This window comes from Gambusia affinis, linkage group LG04 (assembly GCF_019740435.1).
Source record: "Gambusia affinis linkage group LG04, SWU_Gaff_1.0, whole genome shotgun sequence".
In the NCBI taxonomy this organism is placed as follows: domain Eukaryota; kingdom Metazoa; phylum Chordata; class Actinopteri; order Cyprinodontiformes; family Poeciliidae; genus Gambusia; species Gambusia affinis.
Window position 1 is genome coordinate 14,716,235 of NC_057871.1, and position 25,333 is coordinate 14,741,567.

Genomic DNA, 25,333 nt, shown 5'->3' on the forward strand with positions numbered 1-25,333 from the left:
AAACAGCAAGTTAACTAAAGACCCACAGCATTACAAACAGAACGTCTTCCTTAAGGATGGCATAAAACTGTTTTCTTACAGAATATAATACGGGAGTTGAAGAAAAGTGTATAAAGTCTCTAGAAAATGTTTATTGCATCAGAATGAAGAACTAAACCTATTTGAAAATGAAGTGTACAAACAAAAATAAAGTCAGAGCGGATCAACATTTGACATAAGACTGACAAATGCACTCTAGACAAGCATTTTTTTTTTTTACATTTTCAAAAATGTACAAAAGAAGTGACAAATTTTCAACTTGCATAATTACAACACTTAATGCAAGACAACATTTTAGAAAAATACACTAAACGTGTGTTTACTTCTATGTTAAGACCACTCAATTATCTGGGAAAGTGAGATTTCAAGTGGTCCTTCAGAGAAGGTATTGTAGGAAACTCTTTGTGGCACACATGGCAGCGGAGAGGTAGTTTCAACAATTCACTGGAACCTTCTTTAACAGTGACTTTTCCACATGTCTCAAGCATCTGAATAACATCTGTTGGGGGAGGAAAAATAGATTATGCATCCTTTCAAATACTGTAGTTAAGCTATTGAAAACAGCGAAATATGCAGAAAATGGTAACAGACATAAATTAATTCCCACCATCAGAATCAATGAAATACTCTGTTGTGAAAGAGTTCCAGTGCTTCTTGTTCTTCAAGCAAGGAGAGTCAAAGTCCTGGCTGATCACATGGAGATGGATGTGACTGTAAAAAGAAAGAAAATAAGTATTTCTTTATCTGTGCGATCAGATCAGGCATTAAGATAAACATCTTTTGTGGACATGAACATGTTGGTGAAGTTTATGACCAACATGAAATGTATATTTTCCTGATAAATAAACTAAAAAGACATTAAAACTTTTGAAAAATGCAAGTGTAGAAACAGAACACTGCTTGTGAAGGCGGAGAGACATGTTGTATTCCAGTAGATGTTCCAAGTTTATCTGAAAATATGAAGCCAATATCATGTAAGTAAACAGCTAATGACTGAAAATTAGCTGTTCAGGATTTTACTACCAGCAGTCACATTGCTAGGTAATAGGAGTAATAACACAGCCTTTGCTTACCTCATACTTGGGATAGCGTGGTAACCTGACCGGAACCGCAGTGTGCTGGAATCTGGACATTGCTGGATCATGCGGTCAGCAACCTGCTGCATGTGTTTGAGAAGATCACAGTGCTCTCCACGTAAAGCCTTCAGGCTGGGAATCGACTGCCATGGAAGGACTAGCCAGTGGTAGCGAGCTTTGGGGTACTTGTCTGTAATCACAACAACCTTATCATCCTTGTAAACCTGAAAAGCAGAAAAAGTCTCACTTCACGATACAAATTAGGCTGTGGGAAAACATGACAGAGGTTTTACATCCTTTTTTTTTAAGGTACCGACCTGCATCTGAGGATCTTGCATTGAAGTTTTCAGACCTTGGCTCCAATGTCCGACATTTTCCTACAGTTGATGAGGAATCAATATTATTAACATTTTATCTTGTTAGATGTTCAACAGGTTGCAACACAATCAAAATAATAAAAGCAACATCTTAAGCACAAGGACATTTATTTCCTCACATTTGTTTTTGTGTTTTCTGCACGACATACTGATGGAGAGCCATTTGTGTTCTGTTTAGGAGCTTTTAGAGTCTGAACATTTTTCTGGCCATCACTGTTCTTCGATGTTTTCTCTCTTGGACTTTTGATGCTGCTGTGGTGCCCAGAGAGATCTTCTTTGAACTGTATGGTGTAGGGGTAAAGCTGATTGACAATGTGGAGCTTCTGTCCAGGTTTTATTCTGACCTCATTGCCTTTCCCCACCACCACACAGTCTACTGAGGTGGGGTTTAAGCCCAGCTTTAAAAAAACAAACAAAGTTGTAAAAGAAAGAATTATTTCATAATAAAATAATTTTAATCCAAAAAATGTTTCAGCATAAGTGACGAATCAAAATGTTTGCAGTCTTACTTGTTTAACTTTGACATAACCTTTGTTGCATTCAGCTTTCAGTTCAACTGGGAAGGAAGGGATAGAGGTCATTTTAGTAAAGCTCAATTAGAGAATGTGTGTCTACATTACCATCACTATACCTTCACAAAACATAATATAGGTGCTGCTCATTTTCCCCATTCACATTTTGTTACATTTTATACTTGACTTGAAAGATATACATAGGAGCCATTTTCTATAGAACATTTAAAACAGTAGATGACAGTAGATAATTGCTGGGAGATTATGTCTAACCCAATTCCAGTCCACTTTAATGAAATGTGGTTATGTGACTCCAACTCCAGCAAGTTATTTGAGATTATGACCCTTGATAGAACCAAAATATAAATACAGCAACACAATCCCTAAAACAGAGTCACATTCCTCCCTAACAAGACAAGTCTTTCCACCTTAACAGGTGAAATGCATGAGAGCCAATAAACATAAATAAAGAAAACAACATTTTCTTAAAATATTTTCCACCCCACCAAACCCTACTTTGCCTGTTAACCGCAATGCTGTTATAGGATTTTATTACTGACCCAAGAACCTGGCAGTGATTGTTGCCAGTTTTGCACCAACATTTTTATCATTTCATCGAGTAAGTAGCATTCTAAGCATTATAGCATTTTATAATGTTAGCATACAAACTGATGTTGGGTACCTTGCTGCCGAGAGCATTTCTTGTCTTTAATTGTCGTTTCTGGGCCTCGCCCAACAACAACCGCACGTAAATGAGGTAACGGGATTGGTTTATGGGTACCCTCTTCACTGACAAGCCAGCAAATAGGCATTTTATCATTTTTTAAATCTTTTTTACCATTAGCAAGATATACGTTGCAAACCCCGCTTGGTGATAACTGGGCTAACGTCTCGCGAGATTATAACGTGAACGGGGTTGGTGTGTTTTCGCTTGGCACGCGGGTCAGAAGATTCTGGAAGAAAGGCTTTCTGTGAGGCTGCCGCTTGTTGTCTTCATTTAAGGTTGGAAAACAGTTATTATCACACGTTTTTTTTGTCACTGTCAGCTGTGCTTAGCTTGCCCAAAGGCCAGATGGGCATACTAGCTAGCAGTTTAGATTTGACCTGGTCAAGTAGCTAAATTAGCTACAAAGGGCCTCATCAGTTTCAGTTTATATGCCGATCCAACCAGCGGTTTAACCTGCGATTGTGTGGAAGGTTAATACTCAGGCACATTAAATTATATACAATCGTAGAAAAACACTTGTAATTGCCCAGGAATCTTTCTTCTAAAAACCCCCAGCTATATTATATCTAGGGAATACTCAAAACTAGTTTCACCAATGTTGTTGTTATGAATCGAAACTTAAGCCTTAATTGGCACCCAGATTCAACCTAACGACTAGAGACCAGTGTGACACATTTTATAAATCGCTTAACGCGAAACATGTAACGTTTGTTGATTTATGAATACAGCGACCAATAGCTACCAAATCATTCCTGAATGAATCTTTGGCAAACAAACAAAAAGGAAATCAATTTGTTGTGAAAATTATTTGCTTTGTGTTGTAAAAAAACCAAAACAAAACAAAAAAACCTAAGGAGGACTTAAAGTATGCAAACGTTAAGTTACAGCATTTTAAGGCTAACATTCCCTGGAACATCACCAAAAAAATGCTTAATTTCTATCCTTCTTATGTACTGCTGTCTGATTTTTCTACAAACTTACATGAATGGCTTGATTTTAGGTGCAGAATAACAGTCATTTTATTTAGCCCAAGCTTTCACATTCCTTACCATAAAGTATGGTTTTTTTCTTCAACCTGGTAATTTCACACAACATTTGGAGTTTCTGACTAGAGCTCAAATGTTCATAGCAAGCTGTGTCCAAAAAAGCCCCACATTGTTTCACTCCCTGTGGGGTTTACTAGCATTTAAAACACTTGGAACAGGACAAGGTGCTGTGTGTACTGGATGGCCTGTCGTATGTGGGTATTCTGTCTGAGCTGGAAGAGTTGAATTTGTCAAGAGAAACACTCAATTTAGGCTAGGAGAATTAAATTTTTACAGAAATTGTCTTTTGAAATTTTCTTTAATTTTTTTTGTACTTTGATGTAGCCATGCACTGACAGACAAAATATGTTTTTTGGCTAAGTTAGTTTCATTGGGTACTTCAAGATGTGATTCTTGACACTTATGTGTTTTTTTTTCTCTCTTTCCGTTTCTTAAGATCATCTGAAAGAGGCAACGATGGTGAAAGAAACAGGCTTTTATGACACACTTGGTGTGAAACCCAATGCAACTCCAGATGAACTTAAAAAAGCCTATCGCAAATTAGCCTTGAAGTATCACCCTGACAAAAACCCTACTGAAGGGGAAAAGGTTTGTCCCCTTGATGTTATTATCAATAACCACAGCAGCTATGGCGGGTTTTTTTTAGTCTTGATTTTATTTTATTTTTTACATTTATTTATTTTATTTTCCTTGAAGTTCAAACAGATCTCGCAGGCATACGAGGTTCTGTCAGATGCCAAGAAGAGAGAGCTGTATGACCGTGGAGGTGAAAAGGCTATAAAAGAAGGAGGAACAGGCGGCGGCAGTGGTGGCGGTGGTTTCACATCACCCATGGATATCTTTGACCTATTTTTCGGTGGAGGTAGCCGAATGCACAGAGAACGAAAAGGTGAGAGCAAATGCTTGGAAAAACTCACAGTGGCTCCCGAAGACATGAAGTGAATGCTGCGTAGTATTTCTATATAATATACAGTACAGACCAAAAGTTTGGACACGCCTTGTAATTGAGTTCAGTTACAAGGCGTGTCCAAAGTTTTGGTCTGTACTGTAAATCAGAATTTCTATTAAGAGAAAGGAAAATATTGTTTCATGATTATCTAAAATGTAAAATATGATCTAATAATGAACAGTACAAATAAAAAACAGTTAATTTATCTGCCAGATAAATTAAAGGTGGTTGGTGCTGATATGTGCAGTGGTATGCAGAAGTGGGCAAACAATAGGATTCTTATGTAATGTAGTTCATAACATTTGCCAGCAGAGGACAGAACAGGAAGGTTAGTGCCACTGTAGCCTTCAAAAAGTTTCTCATAGGATTTATTTTTAGCTTTTAGTAATTCCCAAACATGTCATATTTTCTTCCTTCTGAACATTAAGAAAGAGGAGTGATGAACCCATCAGACGTTTGCATGTGCTGCTTTTTCATGTTGAGAAACAGCTATATTTTCTGAAGTGTTCCATCTGGTATTCTACTGCCCCTCTCAAGATGTATTGTCATGAAAATAAGCTGGTGCTACGCAAGTCGTCAGTTCTCACTATACTGGATCGCTAGTGGATTCATTCCTTCATAGATGTTTGGTAGAAAACCATGATGTTTGCTGAATCTTGGCAGATAAATTAGAAAAAACACGAGGAAAGGTTGTTTCTTGCTCTCTTTTTTTTCTTCTTTTTTTTCCTTCCATTTATTTTTGTTTTTCTTGGTGGTTGCATTTTATATACATAAAACCAAACCACTGTTGAAATAGCTTCTGTATATCTGTACTAAATGTTCGTATTTATACAGTTAAAATGGGCTGAAAATTGATGGAGAATGTTGTAAATTTGAGTCTGGAAAGTTTAGAGTAATAAAGATGCATAGAGACCCTGGTAATAGTATACAACTCACTATCACTATAAAATATTTTGTGAAGCCTCGCTCAACAGACTCATGTAAGAATTGAGGTTTTTTTTTTTTTTTTACAAGATATCAGTAGTAAACTGACCCTAGAAAATTGAAGAACAAAGTGGATTTTGCATCCAATAAATAACAGATAGTAATCAAAGGTTGGTGGCAGATCTTTAGATGATGCATCTACATTGTCTAAAATATTTTCCAATTTATTGCGCAAAAATAAGCCCTTTTATGTAGACATTAAGGTGCATTATTGTTGTGAATCTTATACCCAAAGCCTGTGAATTGTATTGCAGTGATGTGTATTATTTCACCACAGGAAAGAATATAGTTCATCAAATCACTGTGACCTTGGAAGATCTTTACAACGGAGCAACAAGAAAACTTTCTGTACAGAAGAACTGCATATGTGAGAGATGCGAAGGTAAACACTTCTGCAGCTTTAAGTCCTGAGGTTTACAAAAATATTCTTTGCACACAAAGTAGTTTGTTTTATTCATTGAATGACAATGTTTGTTTACTGTCAAAACTAAAGCAGTTGTTATTATTGACGAAAACTAATCCACTATTCCACCTGTGGCATGAACTTAACATTGTCATGGTAAGACTCCAAATTTCTCAACCAAGAAAAAACACCTTTCTTCTATAATGTTAAAGGTACAATGTTATGAAGATTAAAGCAGTTAGAAGTTAGATTTTTTTATTTATTTTTTTTGTCCAAAATATTGATTTAATGCTTAGACATTTTTTTTACGATCTCATAAGACAAACATTGTGTTGTCACCAGGAATCATTTTATAATTCTTAGTTGATGTCATGAGCATAGATTACACAGCAGAGCAAATAAAATTTAGGTATTGATGTTTAATAACAGAAAGAAAATCCATAGTAGCTCCTGTTTTATATAAAAGCTAGATGTGGTGCTGAAAACCTTTTTTTTTTTTTTTTTTTTTTTTTTTTCTGATGCTGCGGCGGATCGGCGTTCACACAGTCGCCTTCACAAACTGCCCTTTTCAGATTCTCCGCCTGCTATAACTCACAAGCTCATGGAATATTGTGTGCGTCTGCGTGTGAGGTTAACAACCCTATTTCATCTACAGTTGTGTCATCACTCTGACGCAGAATGACCTTTAGTTTCCACCATGTCTCTAAAGTTTACCTTTGGCAGAGAATCTGTGAAAGCATTGAAAAGCAGGGATGTTTTCAGCAGCCGAATCATTAAAACACACAAGGGAGTCGTTATCTGAGGAAAAGGTTGAGGCCTCCTCCTGCTCCTCGGCGGCCTGTGTGCTTCTGGAATGATGGAAGTTTAACTGTTTGACAGGTGGATTGAACCAGAGACTCGCTGGCTTACGTAGCTGCACAACATGTCAAACCAAGTAATTAATGAACAGGTTCAAAATGTTGTTGAATTCAATTAGTATGGCAACAACCTTTCAAGCTGGTGACAAAACGTTTTTCTTGTTTGTTTTTAAATTCCTGAGCTGCTTGTGGGGAAAAAAAAAAATGTTGAAAATGTTTCAATTCTACTTCATACTTACGTGCTAATATATGTTGGTGCATCACATAAATTCCCACAAAATTCATTTAAATACATGATTATTTAAATGCCACTCCTATCCCATGTCAAGAATGTGCTTATAGTCTATATTTTTCCACAGTGCTGATGATTTATTTAATACATTTTTTTTTCCCTTTTCCTCAATGGCAGGTCGTGGAAGTCGTAAAGGAGCTGCACAGATGTGCATGTCCTGCCATGGTACGGGCGTGCAGGTACGCATGCATCAGTTACTCCCAGGTATGGTGCAGCAGGTGTCCACTGTGTGCCACAACTGTCAGGGTCAAGGACAGAGAGTCAGCCAGAAGGACCGCTGCAAAACATGCGCAGGACGCAAGATCATGCGACAGAAAAAGATTCTGGAGGTCCACGTTGACAAAGGTGTGACTTAATGAGTCTGTTTAAAAATCAAAAAGTGCCGTGAAGTTGCTGAGACTGACGGTTGAACACGTGAGCCGATGTTTTTCACAGGAATGAAAGATGGGCAGAAAATAGTTTTTCATGGTGAAGGGGACCAGGAGCCAGGGCTGGAACCAGGTGATATCATAATCGTCCTCGACCAGCAGGAACATGCACTTTTCACCAGGTACAAAATGTTTTTCTGGACATTGTAGGTTAGTTTAGCGAGGCTTACATTATAAGGCGTTGCAACAATATGTATACAAAATTTGAAAACGACACAAGTGAGACAGGAATAGTAGCATCTTTTAGTGTGTTGTCTGCTCAGAAACGTCAAAATGAAATGACCTCGGTTGCTGAACTTGTTTCTGTCGTCAGGAGAGGAGAAGACCTGCTCATGTCGATGGAGTTGCAGCTGGTTGAGGCTTTGTGTGGTTTTAAGAGGCCGGTTCAAACACTGGACAGCAGGACTCTCCTCATTACGTCTCATCCAGGTAAATGTACCCATCAAAACGCGCTGCAACCTGGATTTCTCAGATTTCATCTGACAATCTGGTTTAATAATGAAAAATGCGATTAGAGACTCTTGATAGAACATCCTGTCAAGTTTGCTAAAGCCGATCTCCTTCTGTTTCCAACTACAGGGGAACTAATCAGGCCTGGAGACACCAAGTGTGTCCTCAACGAGGGGATGCCTATGTATCGCAGACCTTTTGAGAAAGGACGACTCATTATTCACTTTTCGGTAAGACCTGTAGGATTTTACTTTCACTTCAATAAAAGCAGACTAATCCTTCCTGCTCCTGGACAGCAGACTGACACAGAGCATCAGGCAGTAAAAAAAAGGGCTTAATATCTAACTAAAGCCAGCCTGGCATAATCTGTAGGCCTGTCACAATAACTAATGTTAAAGTAAGTGAGATAAATGGTAACATTGTTATTTTGAGATCATTTTTAAATGATATATTAGCAATAGCATAATGCTAGTGTGCTCTCTAAAAGAGAAAGAAACTTTCATTTCAAACAAACATTTAATGCTGGCACTGGAAGAAAAGTTAAATATCCAAAATGCATAAAATAATTGAAACAACAGATAAAGTGATTCTGAAGTCTGTCAAAAACTACATTTTTATTCACGTGGCTAGTTTGACACCAAAGCACCAGACTTGAGCCTTGCCTCATCCAGTCTTTAGTAGAAAGAGACAAGAAAAAAAAAAAAAACAAACAAATGGAACATTTCTATGCGAATGAAAATGATGGTTGTTTTAATTTACTAGGATATTAATTGATAAATGGCTTTTTTGTGACAGCAATAACCGCAGACAGTTGTTAAAAATATTGGCGAGGCTTAAACATTGAGGTCTGTCCCAGTTTAGTGACGCCAATGAGTTTCTGATCCTACAGGGAGAATGAACGCATGAAGCTCCGACCAAAGACTTTAAACAAGAACAACTAAAATAACACATTTACGTGATTATATGAACATAACACAGCCAACTAATGATTGTGGGGAATGACTAACCATTACTGTTGTGATACTTCTGTTAGTTATTGTGACAGGCCTACAGATTATGTCATGCTAGCTGTAGTTCGCATTACCGTCGCTGCTAAGTTATGAGTGGCTTGACTTGTGAAGTAAATCAAAACTAAGGTCTTGAGTGCAGAAGTTAATAATATTCCTATCCCAGGGTAGTTCTGAACTACCCTGTTTGCATCTTTTCACTACAGACTGGGCAAGAATAAATTAGGATTTTATGCATGTGAAAATGACACATCTGAGGAAACATCTACAGTAATTCTTGTTTGAGTCGTACAGGATTTTATGTGACAGACGGGAGCAACGTTCAGCATAATTGCAATATAGAAGGGAAAAAAGTTTTTTTTTTTTTTTTTTTTAAAGGTTCTCAAAACAACAATTATACAAGGGGTGTGTATACAGCCTCCCTGACTCCGTACTCTGCTTATGTCCACTAGGTGGTGTTCCCACCAGCCAATTTCCTCCCCAAGCAGAAGCTGAAGGAGCTCGAGCGCTACCTCCCCGGAAAGATGGACACAGAGCAGACGGACAGCATGGACGAGGACCTCTACATCTACGCTGACCTGGAGGACTGTGACTTGGAGAGCAGAAGACGACACAGACATCAGTACTACTACATGGACGAGGACGACTACACCAGCACCGGGGGCGTTCAGTGCCACACGTCTTAAACCCCAGCTTGAGACTCTGCCTTTTACAAAATTCCCCATTTCTGATGCAATGCACCTTGTTAAAAGTTTGTACACCTTCTCGTCCACTAACTCTGTCTTAGTTTGAAATTCCCCTCTAGCTCAGTCTTAAGAGTCCAGGCTCACTCTTTTTTTTTTTTTTTCCCAACTAATTGGTTTTGGGCTCGATGTTGGACTGCTCATTCATTATGGGACCACATTTCAATTCTTTCCTTTTTCTTTTTTTTTTTTTTTTTCTGAAGCACTGTGGTTAAACATGAGGGCTGGTATCACAGCGTCTTTAAAAGAAAAGAAAAACTCCACTTACATTTACACTAAAACCGATGCCAACATTCATTTAAAAATGTTTTTTTTTTGTGTCGTGTTGCTTAATCTGTGGTTGTGAACAGCTCGTTAATGACTCTGTTAATTGCTTTTGAGGACCCAAAGTTCAGATGGAGGACAAGGCAGATTTATGTTGATACTTGATACTTTTTTATTTTTTTTTGCTGGTTTAGCCTTTAAAGGGCTATTTTAAAACATTTCAAAAACAATTTTAAAAATATGACTGGAAGATGTGAGTTTGAAGAAAGGGGGCAGTACTGTTTTAGGTTCAAGCCACTAAATTGTAGATATTTGAAACTAATATTTAACTTTAGTATTTTACCTCTGCTGGGCTCAGTTACTGTCTTGGGTTGGATGTCGGACTGTTTTCTATGTGAAATTATTTTACAAAAGAAAACAATTTGCAGATGTTTTAAACCCTCCAGTTCCTTGACAGCAACTGTTTTCTCGACACTTTGAAGACAAACTGGTAATGTTAATTTATGTTTTATGCTGGTAGTATTTGTTACAACAGTTGTAAAAAAAAAAATAATAATAATACCCAGGGGTATAAAGTGCCTGTTGTACCTACGTTGTCAAAGAAAGATTAACCAGTGCCAGAATCCTCTCTGTAAATGCATGGTCTTGAAATCAGAAGAAAATATTGCATTCACGTGGAATTGAGATGAAAAGTCAAAGTAGAACTTTGCATATTTTGATGTTTTGATGTTGGTACCGAAGTTAATAATTGTGTCTTATTCTTGTGCAACCTGATCACATCTTGGGAGGTTAGGGAGGGATTTAAGATGGGGGGAGTTTGAAGTGTGTGTGTGTGTGTCTGTTTCAACGCCTTATCATAACTCGACTTGAAGTAACTTGATTATGCAGTGTTAGTTTAAGTGACGATCTTTTCCCTGAGTATTGTATGACCGTTGCGTTCGGGCACCTAGAAGAGATCTGCTTCTGACAGCAGGTTTGTTTCTGAAAGTCTGAGAAGGTAAAAGTTTTAATTTAACTTAATCGATGTTTAGACCAAGAATGTTTGTGATCATGTTTTGTTAATAAATATCATTTTGGGGTCTTACTAAACTGATCTGCGATGATATCTGGGAAACTTTAGTCACGCTGTAGTGCTGGGCAAAAGTTCACAATGGTCACAAGCTGGTGTGAGATTTTCAATGTGCAACTTTGAGTTTCAAAGAATCATAATATTAACATAAACATTAAAATGTATAACATCAAATTAATTTTACTTAAGATAAAAGCTACAATCTGTTACTAAAATATTACTGTACATTCATTATCACACGAGTTATCTTGGACAAGAGTGATGGATTCTGCTCCTCTGGCTTCCACAACACACTCTTACCATCAAGAAATCTTCCTTGTTGAGGAAAAGTGTGATGGGCTCCTTTCATCTAGCAACAGGTGGGGGAAGGGAAGTGCACTGTTGGTCTACACTCCTTACAGCTATCTCATTTAAAGGACAAACTAGAAAATGAATGACGGGGAACTTTTATGGATTTGAAGAAAGGTTTTGGCAGCTTGATGCTGGGAACCAGCCCACTTCTTATTCTCACTAACAAATGTTACCCAAAAATACACAAAGGTTTTTGGCAGAAATAAGCATTTAGGAACTATTGGCAATTTTAATTTAAATCCAAGGTAATTCAATAAGAAGTATATTCTGTGTGAAGCTTCAAGTGTGCGTTGGCTCCCCCTGCTGACATGGATGCCTAAAGAAGTGGCCTTGTTGGCTTGTTCCTCTGACAGCAGGGGGTCTGTGTGTTTTTACACCCTCACGTTTCCCACTGTTGCCCTTCTATGGTGTAATATTTGCGCCCCCACCTGGGAACACAGGGCGATTAATGTGAGCGCATCGTTGTGACTCAACTATTTATGGTGTGTGTGTTTTTAAGGCTGTGTTAAATCTCACGTTCGCTCGCTCAATGTGTATTCTGACTCAACTCTGATTCTCCTGTATGGCAAGCTGTTGGTATCAATAATAGCCTGTCAACTAAAATGTTTTAAACCGTAGCCAGTGGGATTCACTGTTGTGTCTGTGCAACCATTTTGTAAATCGTAACGTGTGGTGAAGTAAATAATGTGATTATATCACAAGTTATTTTAATTAACTGTATTTTAGCACCCCATATTACTCACACAAACTCAATCAGTTATTTGATCCCATTTGTGGATTTGTGCTCTTTTCCAAATTCTGCCCATTCTATTGAAAAAAGCAACTGAACTTTAATTACAGAACAAACTTGACACTAATTTGAGTTTACAAATGGACCTTAAATGCAGCAATTTTGAATGTGTGAATTTATTTGCACTTCTTTTGTCTCCCTGTGGCAGACTGCGTGAAATTCACAATATAGCAAATATACAAAAAAATAGAGTGCAATGACTTCACACTACAGTAACAAATAATATCCCACGTAATAAATAGTGGACAGTCTTTCACCTGCGGGCATGTACGTGTACGCATGCACAGGAAAGTACGACAAAATGATGCTGCAGTTGCAGACAGAACACAGACTGGACGTCTGGTGAGTTGTGCCGTTTTTAAGCATGCATATCTGAATCATTCTAGATCCCCTGCAAGGCGGTGAACTGAGGTAGCATGCAGATAATTCACAGAGCAAATTAGGGAGGGAAGGGAGGCATCTTTACAAACCAAAGCCAGGAAAGCAACAAATACCTGATATTATTCATGCCCAAACATTAGGCAGTCTCTATTGTAAATAATCTCACAACAGTTCACCACCGTGCATTTTCATGTCTGTTAGAGACAGAAGAGATGAGAGTGTTGGATTCAAGTGGCACTAGTGAAGTTGGACTCACAAAGAGCATCATGGAGGTCCTAGGCAGAGTTGACAAAGTTCACACAGCTGTCAGATGGTAAGTTTATATATATATATTTGTAAAAAATATTCATAACTAAAAACAGTTAAAGACTTAGCTTAACCTTAAATATTAAGGCAAATAAGAAACACATTGTTGATTCTTTAATTCTTGAACTTCTTGCTTTAAAAATGTAAAATTCACTTTAATGAGACTTGTATCAATATAAAAAAGTTTAAAATAAACACCATATTACTCTTAGTAGGATAGTTCAGGATTTTTGAAGTGAGGCTTTCTTAAAAGCAGAGATGGACAGTAGCTAGTTACATCTACCAAGATACGATTATATGAGTAACGTTTTGGGGGGGAAGAACTGTTATTGGAATAATTTTACTACTCTGTCTTTTTTACTTTTACTTGAGTGATATTATCATGAAGCATCGCTACACTTACTTGAGTAACATTTCTCGCTACACTACCCACTACGAGTAACTTCACTAAATGAAGAAAGAGTGTGTTTTAACTAAATGTGCACCAGACACACCTGCAGCTTGTGTTAAAGTGAGATCTTCTGCTTGTACTCAAGCATTGCTTTTCTAATTCTATTTTCTATCTTCTGATTTTGAAGGTCAAATGAGCATTCAGTGAACACAATACATTGGGGAAAAAAGACAAAGTCCACTTTGGTTTCACTCATAATCACCGTCAGCTTCATCCTTTAGGACGAATCTAGACTTATAATAAATGAAGATGAAGTTGTCGTACTGCAGATGAGATATCGGTGCAGGATTGTTAAAGAAATTCACATGAAAAATTCTGAACTATCCCTTTGAGTTGATCTGAATGCTTTTGAACTTTGCAAACAACTGCCTAGCTCCCCCACAGCAGGATGCAGGTGACAGCTTAGGGTTTCCACAGCCTCAACAGGCCATCCTCGCTGTACGTGGCAATCAGGTTCTCATGTGGGTGGTGAGCGATGCCAATGACATCTTTGTCATGAACCTATGGGTGCAGAGAAATGCAGATCAATACACATTCTCACCCACCCCAACCCCCCACAGACATCCAGCTTCCCTAACTGCACTTGCTGAAAGATGTCAGCACAACAATGAGACGGCAAAATAGTGTGTCGAGGCCCACTAGCGGTTTTTCTCACAGATAATTGTTGGGTGCGAGCAGAGGGGCTTACAGTCAGCGTTTTCTCCAGCCTCCCTGTCGTGTAGTTAAAGCAGTACAGCACACTGTCCTCCCCCACACAGTAGATCCACTCCCCGTGGGGTGACACGGTGCAGCACACAAAGCCTGCTGTCTCTGGCTGCTCTGAACAGAAAGTCTTCACTGTCTGAGGAGGAAGAAGGAAGGAAATTAACTTTTCCGCAACAGCCACGCCATAAAATGGTAGGACCAGATGAGTGAAATGTTATAAATTGTTTTAAATGTTAACTCGTCTGTCACTTTAGGGGATAAAGACTTTTTTCCTGAAATTGCAGAATAGAATCATATTTTTCTGTTTAGAACAGGTTCACTCAAAAGTTTAAGCTTATTGAAGTTTGTTTGTTGTTCTGCTTTCCTTGTAGACGTAATTAAAAACCTAAGCATGACAAAAGAAGATCCTGCAGACACCTGGGAGGCTGGACAAACATAACAGATATCTTTAATAACTGTTTCTTATTATTTTTCCCCATTAAGTGTTTAGTACACAACTTCGTTGAAAGCTTCAATACTTTAATAGTCAAAAAAACTTTAGACAGTAATTAGATTTTAATTCACTTTTCAAACTTTTATTATCTTTAATGGAGATGACAGGAGGGCTGTGATACACGTTACTGTTGTATTCCTAAAGACTGTGGCAGATTGTGGAAAACTGATTTAAGTTTTATTTAATGGATGGAAAAATAAAATTATTTTCAAGAATATTTGTGGTAAATGGGCTGAACTTATTTAGCCCTTTTCCAGTCATTTTGACCATTCAAGGTGCTTTACAGTGGAGTCACATTCACCCATTCACACTCACGCGCAGACATTTATACACCAATACACAAATTGGTATGCAATTTGGGGTTAAGTGCCTTGCCCAGAGGCACATCGACATCAAACTTACAACCTTCCGATCGCAAGACGACTAGTCTACCCACACAGCCACAGTCGCTGTGTATTTTTATTTGCTTTTTCACTGTATAAATGTTGTATTTAGTTATCTCTGTCCATTCACCCATGTTTGCACTGAGAACTCTTGGGAAACGGTCTTGAAAATGAAGACATATCCATGCTGATATAAAGTATTTGTTGAAACCCTGAAAATATGAGATGCTGGAGCCTTTCTAGACCGCTACATTTGTTTGCTTATCTGTGTTCCTCGCATCGATTTTAAGCTGCAGTTTTGTTAATTAGCCACTTTCTGTCACGAGGAAGGTACCATGACCAGATAACAATTATTAATCTCCCAAAAATTCAACGCAGGTAAGCCATAATAAAACTGCCTCAACATGTAAAATTGGCAACTTGTGTTTTAGTCGCCCCAGCAATTTAGCAGACACAGTTTTGTCTTTGTGCATAACTACCTGTGTTCATTGAGTAAGACATCTTGATGTATTTCGTATGGTTTAAATAGAAGGCAATGTTTTCTACATCTCTTGAGAAAAACATTTGCTGGGAGTTGCTCTGTTCAGCTTGAGTTGCACATTGAGACACGTTGTCACAAAAATGATTATCACAAGTTTTTGCATATTAAGAGAATCATTATTTTGTCTAAATGTCAGCAGAAATATAAAATGCGAAAAATTATCTGCTGTATGTTAAATTTATTTATGCTAACACTAGTAGAAACGATTAGCAGGATATGTCAGTCTTTGAAAAAGGATCAGATTTCGTTATTGCTTTTAGAGCCAATTACTTAAAAAAAATAAAATAAATAAAATCACTAATAATTTCTATGGAGAAGAGTAAAAAATCAGACTGTTTCAAACCTGTAAAGCTTATGGATTTGATTATTTTCCATAGATTATTTAACATTATCTGAAAAATACAGAAATCTTGCATTATTACAATGCCTTTATCGTAAAATTGTAGATAAATTGCATGTTCAAAAAAATTCTAGCAGCCTAAAGACAGATGCTTTCACCACTGATTGTTTTTTTAAAAATCCACAAAGTCAATTGATGCTCTCACCTGGCCGCGCATGTTCATGATGACCACGGTGCTGGAGTGGTTACACACCACAAACTCCTCAGGCCTTTGGGGAAGAGGAATCACATTGTTGACTGGGACTTCTGATGTCACTGACTGGGATTTGAGCGTGTGAATGCATTCGCAGGATTTTGTGTTCCAAATCTGGGAAGAAATATTTTCCATCTTAACACTTCTAGTCAGAAGTTTAAAGGAACTCATTTTTGCCATAAACACATTTGAACCAAACACAGTCGAGTGACATTTTTAAAACAAGAACTGGGTGCAAGTGTGAATATCTTTTCTCTAATCCAAACTGGGTCATAATTGTGCAGACAGGCTCAGAAATATACATACACACACACACACACACACACACACACACACACACACACACACACACACACACACACACACACACACACACACAAAATGTCCTTTAGCAAGTTGCAGATAAGCCACACACTTTCTGTATCCATCAACAAAGTTTGGTCATAATCCTGCCTGAATATTTAACCACTGTTCTTTTTAGGATTTGTATATTTAAGTCAAGTTAGTTGGTTTTCTTACAGCTATTCAGTGGAGTTGAGATTGGAGTCATTTCAATAGCTTAATTAGCCAACTTTAATTAAGCTAATTGAAGTTTTTGGAACAAAAAAAAATACATTTTATTCCAATCAAACCAGTTGGAACACACAGTAATTAAAAGTTTCTACTTTTAATTTGATGGGAACCTGCAGAATTTGGAAGAAGTTCTTCGTTACTCCACCACTGCAGGGCTGGCAGGGAAACAAACACCTTCTAACAACTTCATGCTTCACGGTTGGCACCGTTTTCTAAGGTTTATTCAGCTTAAACTATTTATCACTGGTTAAAATACATCCATTTTCCATAATCTGTCCAGAAAACTTTTATTCAGAATGACCTGAGGAAATTTGTGATCTATGGCAACTCTGCCAAGCAGACTTTTACCAGGAATCTAAATAAGTGTGTGGACAATGTGCAAATGGTCCAGACCAAATATTAATTAGGTTGTTTAAGTATATTTAAGGATGTATTCATAAATATCTACAATAAATTCAAGCTTGTGCATCCAACTCTTGTGTTTAAAAGTTCCTGAAGTTGTGTGATGTAAATTCATTCCTTTCTGTACCAAATCATCCTTAAAAGCTCCAAAAATATTATATCTATGCCCCGGATGATTGCATAACTTTTAACAGGAACCAGAAATTACATTTAATATGGCATAACTGAGTGTGGACCCAGACCGTTTATGTAAATCATACCTTAACTGTGCCATCGGCTGCGGCGCTGATGATGTGGAAACCATCCTGAGCGAAGCACGCATCGTTTACAAACGATGAATGTCCTTTTAACTCCCTCAGCGTCTTGCCTGACCTCAGCTCATGGATTCTGAAAATGATGTTGAAAAGTGAGTGACATAAAGGAAAGCGATGACTGCTTTAAAAAAAACACCCCCCGCCTCCCCCACTCTGTTTAATTGGAGGAGCGGATTATTCTTGAAAGCAGACAAAACGTGTAGCCACTGAGTTATTTTTAGCTCCTGCTGAGTGAATGGGTGCAGATGAGCTAAACCATGACAAAACACCTCACGCTTACTGATTCAAAATGTAGGAAGACTCACTCCTAGTGAGGAATTTTCTCGACTTGAGGATCCGTGAGGTGGAGGAACACGTTGCTGCTTTGTGCCTGAGCACATGGTACCTCAGCTGCACCCACACAGCACATGTGCCTCCAACTCGAGGCTCAGCCCACACCCCCCAGGAGTCAGAAATAACATTCAGCCCCTCAAAATGAAAGGAGAGTCAGTGTTTGTGTGCAGGGGAAGTCTGGAACAAGCCGAATACTTTGAAGGCACTGCAACTTTGCAAATTTGCTTATGCACGTGGATTAAAATCGGTGATTACAGATGCTAATTCTGCACTTTGAAAGTTGTGTTTGTGCAAAGTGTATAGTTACTTTAGTTTGGATTCATATTTACATTCATGTTATTAATATGCATGTAGCCTGTTACTTCAGAAAAGAGTCATACATTAAACCACAGTACCACAACTGAAGATCACTAACATCTTGAATATTTTTCATGCATTTTTTCCTAACTTGTTGCTCACCCACTCTTTCGTTTCTTATGAATTTACAGTGGGCTGTAAAAGTAAACACTGATAAAAAAATAAAATAAAATAAAGCACCCATCTTCCTGCCGTCCTTCATGAGCCGATGTCTGTATGTGCATCTTCCAAACCTTTATGAATCATCTTTCAGGTCAGTTAGATCTCTCTATTTCCTCCCACTGCAGACAAGCCTGCTTCTGCACAAGACTCCAGAAACTGAACAAAGCTCCCACCTCATGTTTGGTTGCTTTAGGAAGTCAGTTTCAGAATTAAGGCCGTTGTAATGATCAATTTTTAATCACAGAAATCTGATCATTCCAAAGAACAATGCTTATCTGCTCCACTTCAGTTTTATCTTTTTTATACATCTACATTTACCAGAATTCATTTTCAAATTTAGTCAAACTTTTCTGCCATTAGATGTTATACTTTAAGTGTTATGTATATAATGCACATGCCTGCAATATGTGTATACAAACGCAACATAAAAATCTAAATCACTGAGTCCTGATTTCTTCTTAATCCTTTTTTAAGTTCACCAACTGGCAGGTGTTTTATAGGATGCAGGACAGGGACGACCGTGACAGAAGGTTGATTCTGGGGCCTTTGAAACCTTTATGTGATGATTTTGCTGTATGGTTTAGATCAATATCCACCAGGTGTTTTCTTTATGTATTTTAACAACTCCATGATGACATATGCTCTAAAAATGTCCCCAGGGTCTTTTAAAGACAAAGGACCCACAGCAACATGGGTACTCCACCATACTTAGCAATGGCATGTAATGTTTTCCACATATTCATCCAATATGAATCATACAATAATTTTAATTGCACTGCTTAACTTGTCAAGTCAACATAGATATGTGGTGTGGCTTTGAGCTCACTGTGGATGCTGTGATATCCCACCTTATGGTTTGGTCCAATGAGGCACTGAGGATGTGGTCGCTGTCCTTTGAAAAGCTCAGACAAGTCACACCTTTGTTGTGAGCATGCTCGAACCTTCGCACACACAGGCCACTCTGGATCTTCCACACCTTTGTCATCGATACACAATGACATATTTCAATGTTTTAGAAACATGTATATTCTCTATTCAAATAAACATACCAAAGCTGAGACTCTAACAAGAAGACATCGGCTGGATTCTTACACTGTTTGACCAAACTGACCTTAATTTTGCCATTCTGAGCTCCTGTGGCGAGTAGATCTACGTCTTGACTGAAGCACATACACAGCACAGCATCGTCCATCGTCATGAAGCTTTCTTGGGCCTGATACTTGAGATCCTGCAGGATGCCATTTATACACAAATGCACAGCACACATAGACCCATAAATGACATAGGAACATTAAAAAACACAGACCTAAAGCATACCACTAATCACAAGAATGGTTTTGAAATTATAATCCTGAATTCTTGTATTGTAAGAAGTTGGGTAATGCGTAGTAATAAACGTTATTCAAACAAATGCAAAACAACTTTATTACTATTCATCGTAACAAAATTAAAAGGGAACATGTCTAAAAATGTGAAAAACATTTACCTTACAAATTTTTCCACTGTTGAAGTTCCAGAACACGATAAACCCATCCACTGATCCGGTGATCAAATACCTGCCGTTAGGAGAGAACCGGGCGCATTCCACGTGTGAACGTCGTCCAAACTGCACATTTAAAACACATAAAAATGACATAAGATGCTTCTTCCACAACAACAGTTTGCAGAACAGGATTAACAGTTAAACACAGAACAAAAACAAAATTTAATATCAGTCATCCTCAGGGAGAAATATACTTCTCCAGTGCTCTGCAGCAGCGTGGGCTGACCATTCTTAACACTTTTGTCACTGGAAAGCAATAATGAGCTCCTAGGATCTAGCACTGAGAACACAAACTGACCGGTAGAGTTGTCCTGAGGTGAACAAGGCTACTAGTTTTGTGTCAGAACGTCTAGTGGATGAATTCACTTATAAAACAAGTTCAACGTTTTATAAGTGAATTGATAAGAAATTGACCAGAAAGCACAACTTAATATATTTATTGTCCGAGCGGTTTCCTATGGACCAACATAGAAAAGTGCTGATTTTTCTTGATTACCTTTATGTGGCGGTACAGCTGAGATGGAAAGCTTTCTTTTTCCACTTTCTGCTCCTTGTTTGTCGATGTGTCGATTGTCATTTCAGGGGAAAGATAACCTGGATTTATCTGTCGCTTTATATACTGCAACAGGGAAAACAACACAAAACTCAAAGCTGTAATACCATAAAGGGCACTGGAACACCTCATGGGTGTGGCTGTGTGCTCAGTCCGTTGCAGTTCACACCACTACACATGAGGGGAAAAAAATGATCATTCAGTTTGAATTGGTAGGATTTATTCATATGAATTATTGGCCAATGTTCAGGGAACATATTAAAAAAGCTGGAGGACTGGTTCACAGATAACAACAAGGTGCTCAACATGGGAGAAAATAAATAAATGCCCAATAAGCTGTTTTATTCACATAATATAGTCTACTTCAGTTAAAGATGAAAAGACACTGGATCCATTCAGATGCAATTAAAGTCGAGCATCTCCCAAAATAACACTTTACACTCATGACCCAGTTTTTTTTGGTCATAATTTTGCTCTATAAGGCACAATTGCCATCTCTTTCATACAATTATTTTATTATATTTTAAGAATATTGATTAAAATACAATAATAGTTTTATTTTTTAAGAATATAAAGTACTTTGAAGTAGTCTTTGTGTATGAAAAAAATCTCCTTCCTTGGACAAGTTTAATTAAAAGTTTTGATCCAAAGACTAAGAACCTTTTTTCCACAAGGAAAAGTTCTGATCAGCTGTGCCAAGTGAAACTATTTTTTTTACATCTTTTGTCTTGTTTTTGTGGACACTGCCAGTTTGACTACCTACAAATATTCTTGAGACATATTCTCTGCAAACTGTCATGATGTGCGGTTATGAAGGTGGTGAGGGAGGCGCTGAGGACCCAGGTTGTTGAGAATGAAGTGATGAATTTCATGATGAAACAAATAATAATCCAAGTCCAGGCAGCACAGAACGAGCAGAAGGCTAAGGCTCAAAACCAGTAGCAACTGGTCACACTAGACAGCAGATAAGACACCAGACTTGACAGGACAACTAGACAGATCAGACAAAGACCCGATAAGGAACAAGGAACACAGGTGGGATTAAATACACAGAGGGTAATCAGGGAAACGAGACGCAGCTGGGAACAATCGAGGGGCAGACAGGACAACACAGAGAATAAATTTATCGAAAACGACACAGAAACCTAAATTAACACAGAGAAAAACCTAAATCCTCACACAAACATTTCCAAGAAGAGACCTTTCCTGTACAGCTTCCTAGAGACTGTGTTTCCCTATCATCCAATAGAAAACCCTCCTGTGGATAAACCCGGAGAGTAACCACTTTCTATTATTTGTCCCTGTGCAGCCGCAGCTGGAGTCCAAAAGTCATCTCTCTAAACATTCGAGCCTAGATGACATCCAAGGTAAAAGATGACAGAGGTCTTTAATGGCAAGCATAGAGGCACACACAACAAGTCCTATAACAGTAGGACAAAATAAAAAAGGACAAAAACGAGGGGAAGCGCACATCAATAACTCGAATTCCCCTGGCATGTAATTAGAGTGAGTACTGAGAAGAATATTGATCTCTGAACTCACGCTGACTTGTTCCAGGAGTCCAATGAGGCGAGAAGGAGGCACCACACTGACCTCTCTTGCTAAAGCCTCAGCTATGGCTCTGCGCTGCTTCTCCTTACTGCTGCCCTTTGGGTACGCCTGCAGTGACAGAGAACGGAGCTCCAGCTTGGACATCACACCTCACGCAAATTGTTTTTGCTTGAAGGTAAAACACTATATTTATTGTCTAACCTCTCGAGGGTCAAAGTAAGGACACGTCAGCAGTTTCTCCAGATGGGCGTACCTCTCTGGCTCGGTCTGATTCAGCAGGATCATCGGGTCAGTTTGTCTGAGGAGCGAACGGGCTGCACCCACCTCCCTCATTTCAATGAGCTCCATTACAACCTGTTGAGAAGATCGATGGTAATCGGAGACGCTTTTACTGTGTCTTGAAAAAGAACTACTGCCCATTGAAGGTTTTCATGTTGTGTCACATTACAACCACAAACATTTTTGTATTTCATGTTGTATACCAACACAAAGTAGTGCATAAATGTAGGGTGGAATGAAAATTATTCATCATTTTAATATTTTTTCACAAGTATAGCTCTTAGTCAATGCTTTGTAGAACCACGTTCCAAAACAATTACAGTGTCAAGTGTTTAGGGAAATGTCTTGACATGCTTTCCAAATCCAGAGAATGAATTTTTATGCTTTTCTCACCAGGCTTTAGCGTTTAAGTGGTCAGTCATGTTTTGTTTGGAGTTATGCTGTTCCATTCCATGACGTAGTGAACATTTCTCCCTATCATCTTCAAACTGTAGGAGTTGTTTTTTTTAAATAACTTAACACTGTTCTGAACTTCCCCACAATTTTATCCATTATTGAACACCTAGCCATGTTTACTATCAAAATCTCTGAGGTCAAATTGAACAGTTGCTTCTATACATAGGGTAAATTACGTACTGCCACTGGATAGTTTGGATTTTAATTATGAGTATCAAAATGAAGGGTAATGAAAACAATCATTTGATGTTCTTTTCAGGTTTTTATTTTGTGATAAATGTTTAAAGTCATGCATTTTTCTCCTTCTAATTCATAATTATGCACTACTTGGTGTCAGTCTGCCACATGAAATCCAATTAGAATACTTTGACGCTTGTGGCTAAAATGTGGCAAAGTGGGAAAATGTTCAGTATTTTTCAAGGCATTGTAATACACTCACAGGTTATCTGCTGAGCAAACTACAACTCACCTGTTCATAGAGGTCAATCAGTGTGTTGTCAGGCAACTTGAGAGACTCAATGGCCAGCAGAACAGAGTCCCAGTGGCCCCTGTTTATATCCTCTATAAAGCTCTCGATGCTTTGCACGGTGTTGAGAGAAACTGTGGTTTCTTCCTGTAAGGTCATCAGCGTGCGGTAGAGGTTATTCTCCTTGAGGTACTGCATGATGAGACGGATCACACTGCAGACACAGAGAAGACGAATCTCTAAGCACTTTAAACACTTCCCTTTATTGATTTATTCACATAACACAACGGACTATCATCATATCTGAAATTCGTTTGATACAAGTGACTCTTTTCCAAACATGTGGATTTGTGTCCTATTTAACGCCATCTGCTGAACAAGAATCTACTTCATCACTTTTGCCCAGAAACATGCACCTGCAGGCAGTAGAGAATAAGTATAAATACCTGTCTCACCTTTTTAGAATTTTTTTACATTACAATGTACATTTATGGAGGTTTTGTGATAGGTAAACACAAAGAAGAACACAGTAATGAAGGAAATGGATATATTGTTTTAATTTCTTTTGTGTGGATGAAAAGTTTTAATTGCCATGCTCAAAGCTGGTAGACACACCCCAAACAACTCAGCAAAAGTATTGTAAAGATTTATGCCAAACTTTTTATATTTCTTAACAGTAAAAAAACATAAAAACTTGAAAATAATATATAATGTCCCTTCGTCCTCACGCTTATTTTGTAGTTTGTGTTGGCCCCTGGCATAAAACCCATAAAATGTACTGAAGTTTGGGCATATAATATGACAAAATGTGGGAAAATGTTCAAGGCATATGAAGACTTTCATAGTGTAACATCAACTATAACGCCTCTAAAACATGTCGTGAGTACATATAATATATCCTCTGTAAGAAAATAAAAGCAACGCACAGTATTGCCATCATACATACAAATTACCAAGCGCAACACAGAAAGAGAAAAAAATCTACATGGGGAGGAGCAATTATTAGATCAAGAGGCACATGTGGTTCATGGATGTAGGCAGCCAAAATAACCAATTCTCTCTGTGTCTGCGAGACTTAAAGATCAAATGGCTTTGTGCAAGCATGTGAGCACAAACTACAATTTCTGCAGTGTTGTTGTTTACATAAACATAACTATATACCAAGGGCTCGTTCGTTCTTTTTTTTTTTCCCTAACTGACTTTAAATATTACTACAAGTTAACACACGAAATATAACTAGGCATTATAACCTATTCTGTGTATTCTCTCGTGATATAAATGTACATTTTCTCTAATTTTTCATGCATTGAGGTTGAGGATCAGGAGTGCACTTACTCAGTGGGCTCCAGCTCCACAGCCATGTTTGGGATGTTGTCTCCTGCCGCTGCCGCAACGGACTGACGCTGTGGAGGCTTGGCTCGGAGCGCCTCTCGCTGGAGCCACGTGAAGACGGCGGGTCGGAGACCACCCACCGCACGTGCCGTCTCTTGCTTTTCGTGCATGCTCATCACGGGAGGGGAGCGGCGGCCCCAAACGTGGGACTGCCCCCGGCACGCACACAGGAGTGTCAGAGTTGCGCCTCCCTCACTGTGACGCAAAGAGATTTTCTACAGATGTTTTCGAGCACGTTGAGTGCGGGGAGAAGCGGGATGCGGCTGCTGCAGTCCCAGCAACAACAGCAGCATCAGCACCTCATCCTCGTGGCTTAAAGCGTGCGGCAGCAGGAACATTATTATTCCAGCTCTAATCGCTCTAATGGAAAACCCCCATCCCTGTCCTGTACGTCACCATGCAGAGCTGGATGCACCTGTCCTTAATGGAAGATAATGCTCTCAGAGAGGTTGCGTGTTTTTTTTTTTTTGTTTTTTTTTGTCTCATAACACACCGTGAATTTTAAGTCTCAGTAAACTGATTATTCATCATCTAGCGGTCACTTCAGCGAGGGTATTTATTCTAATCTGTTTACTTCTGCTCCGTTATATTTAATCCACAACCACTTAAAATCATGATATCATGAATCAGGATCAAGGAGTTATTACGTTTTTGAAGCTGAATCTAATAGGGAAAGTTCCAACAAAGGTTCAAATCTCGTCCATCAGCTGTAATGTTATCTTTTAATCTAATATC

The 25,333-nt window shown here is 38.4% G+C and overlaps 3 protein-coding genes across 3 annotated transcripts; 1 reads left to right on the plus strand and 2 right to left on the minus strand.

The window, feature by feature from the left end:
• Positions 1-111: 111 nt before the first annotated feature.
• Positions 112-2,875, minus strand: aptx (aprataxin). The gene is made up of 7 exons (XM_044113935.1): positions 2,687-2,875; positions 2,002-2,048; positions 1,612-1,890; positions 1,433-1,492; positions 1,113-1,339; positions 647-750; positions 112-538 (listed from the first exon to the last, which is right to left on the minus strand). The coding sequence occupies exons 1-7, from the start codon at positions 2,814-2,816 to the stop codon at positions 384-386; spliced, it is 1,002 nt and encodes a 333-aa protein (XP_043969870.1). The 5' UTR covers positions 2,817-2,875; the 3' UTR covers positions 112-383.
• Positions 2,876-2,902: 27 nt separating this feature from the next.
• On the plus strand, positions 2,903-11,243 carry dnaja1 (DnaJ heat shock protein family (Hsp40) member A1). The gene is made up of 9 exons (XM_044113934.1): positions 2,903-3,006; positions 4,214-4,365; positions 4,474-4,666; positions 5,988-6,092; positions 7,380-7,607; positions 7,698-7,812; positions 8,004-8,119; positions 8,270-8,370; positions 9,600-11,243. The coding sequence occupies exons 2-9, from the start codon at positions 4,234-4,236 to the stop codon at positions 9,831-9,833; spliced, it is 1,224 nt and encodes a 407-aa protein (XP_043969869.1). The 5' UTR covers positions 2,903-3,006; positions 4,214-4,233; the 3' UTR covers positions 9,834-11,243.
• On the minus strand, positions 10,436-25,071 carry smu1b (SMU1 DNA replication regulator and spliceosomal factor b). The gene is made up of 12 exons (XM_044113933.1): positions 24,542-25,071; positions 23,210-23,420; positions 22,207-22,359; positions 21,997-22,113; positions 20,398-20,520; positions 19,845-19,964; positions 19,470-19,586; positions 19,207-19,334; positions 17,453-17,579; positions 16,170-16,331; positions 14,191-14,343; positions 10,436-14,003 (listed from the first exon to the last, which is right to left on the minus strand). Exons 1-12 carry the CDS (start codon positions 24,712-24,714, stop codon positions 13,905-13,907), a joined length of 1,683 nt encoding a protein of 560 aa, XP_043969868.1. The 5' UTR covers positions 24,715-25,071; the 3' UTR covers positions 10,436-13,904.
• Between the last annotated feature and the right edge of the window lie 262 nt (positions 25,072-25,333).

Coding starts and splice junctions, on each gene's coding strand:
- dnaja1 (XM_044113934.1), top strand. CDS start 4,234: ATGGTGAAAGAAACAGGCTTTTATGACACACTTGGTGTGAAACCCAAT. Junction 6,093..7,379: donor CATATGTGAGAGATGCGAAG/GTAAACACTTCT, acceptor CCTCAATGGCAG/GTCGTGGAAGTCGTAAAGGA. Junction 7,608..7,697: donor GGAGGTCCACGTTGACAAAG/GTGTGACTTAAT, acceptor TGTTTTTCACAG/GAATGAAAGATGGGCAGAAA.
- aptx (XM_044113935.1), bottom strand. CDS start 2,816: ATGCCTATTTGCTGGCTTGTCAGTGAAGAGGGTACCCATAAACCAATC. Junction 2,049..2,686: donor GAAATGCTCTCGGCAGCAAG/GTACCCAACATC, acceptor CTTCCTTCCCAG/TTGAACTGAAAGCTGAATGC. Junction 1,493..1,611: donor CAGAAAACACAAAAACAAAT/GTGAGGAAATAA, acceptor CATCAACTGTAG/GAAAATGTCGGACATTGGAG.
- smu1b (XM_044113933.1), bottom strand. CDS start 24,714: ATGAGCATGCACGAAAAGCAAGAGACGGCACGTGCGGTGGGTGGTCTC. Junction 23,421..24,541: donor GTGGAGCTGGAGCCCACTGA/GTAAGTGCACTC, acceptor CTGTGTCTGCAG/TGTGATCCGTCTCATCATGC. Junction 16,332..17,452: donor CAGCCGATGGCACAGTTAAG/GTATGATTTACA, acceptor ATTTCTTCCCAG/ATTTGGAACACAAAATCCTG.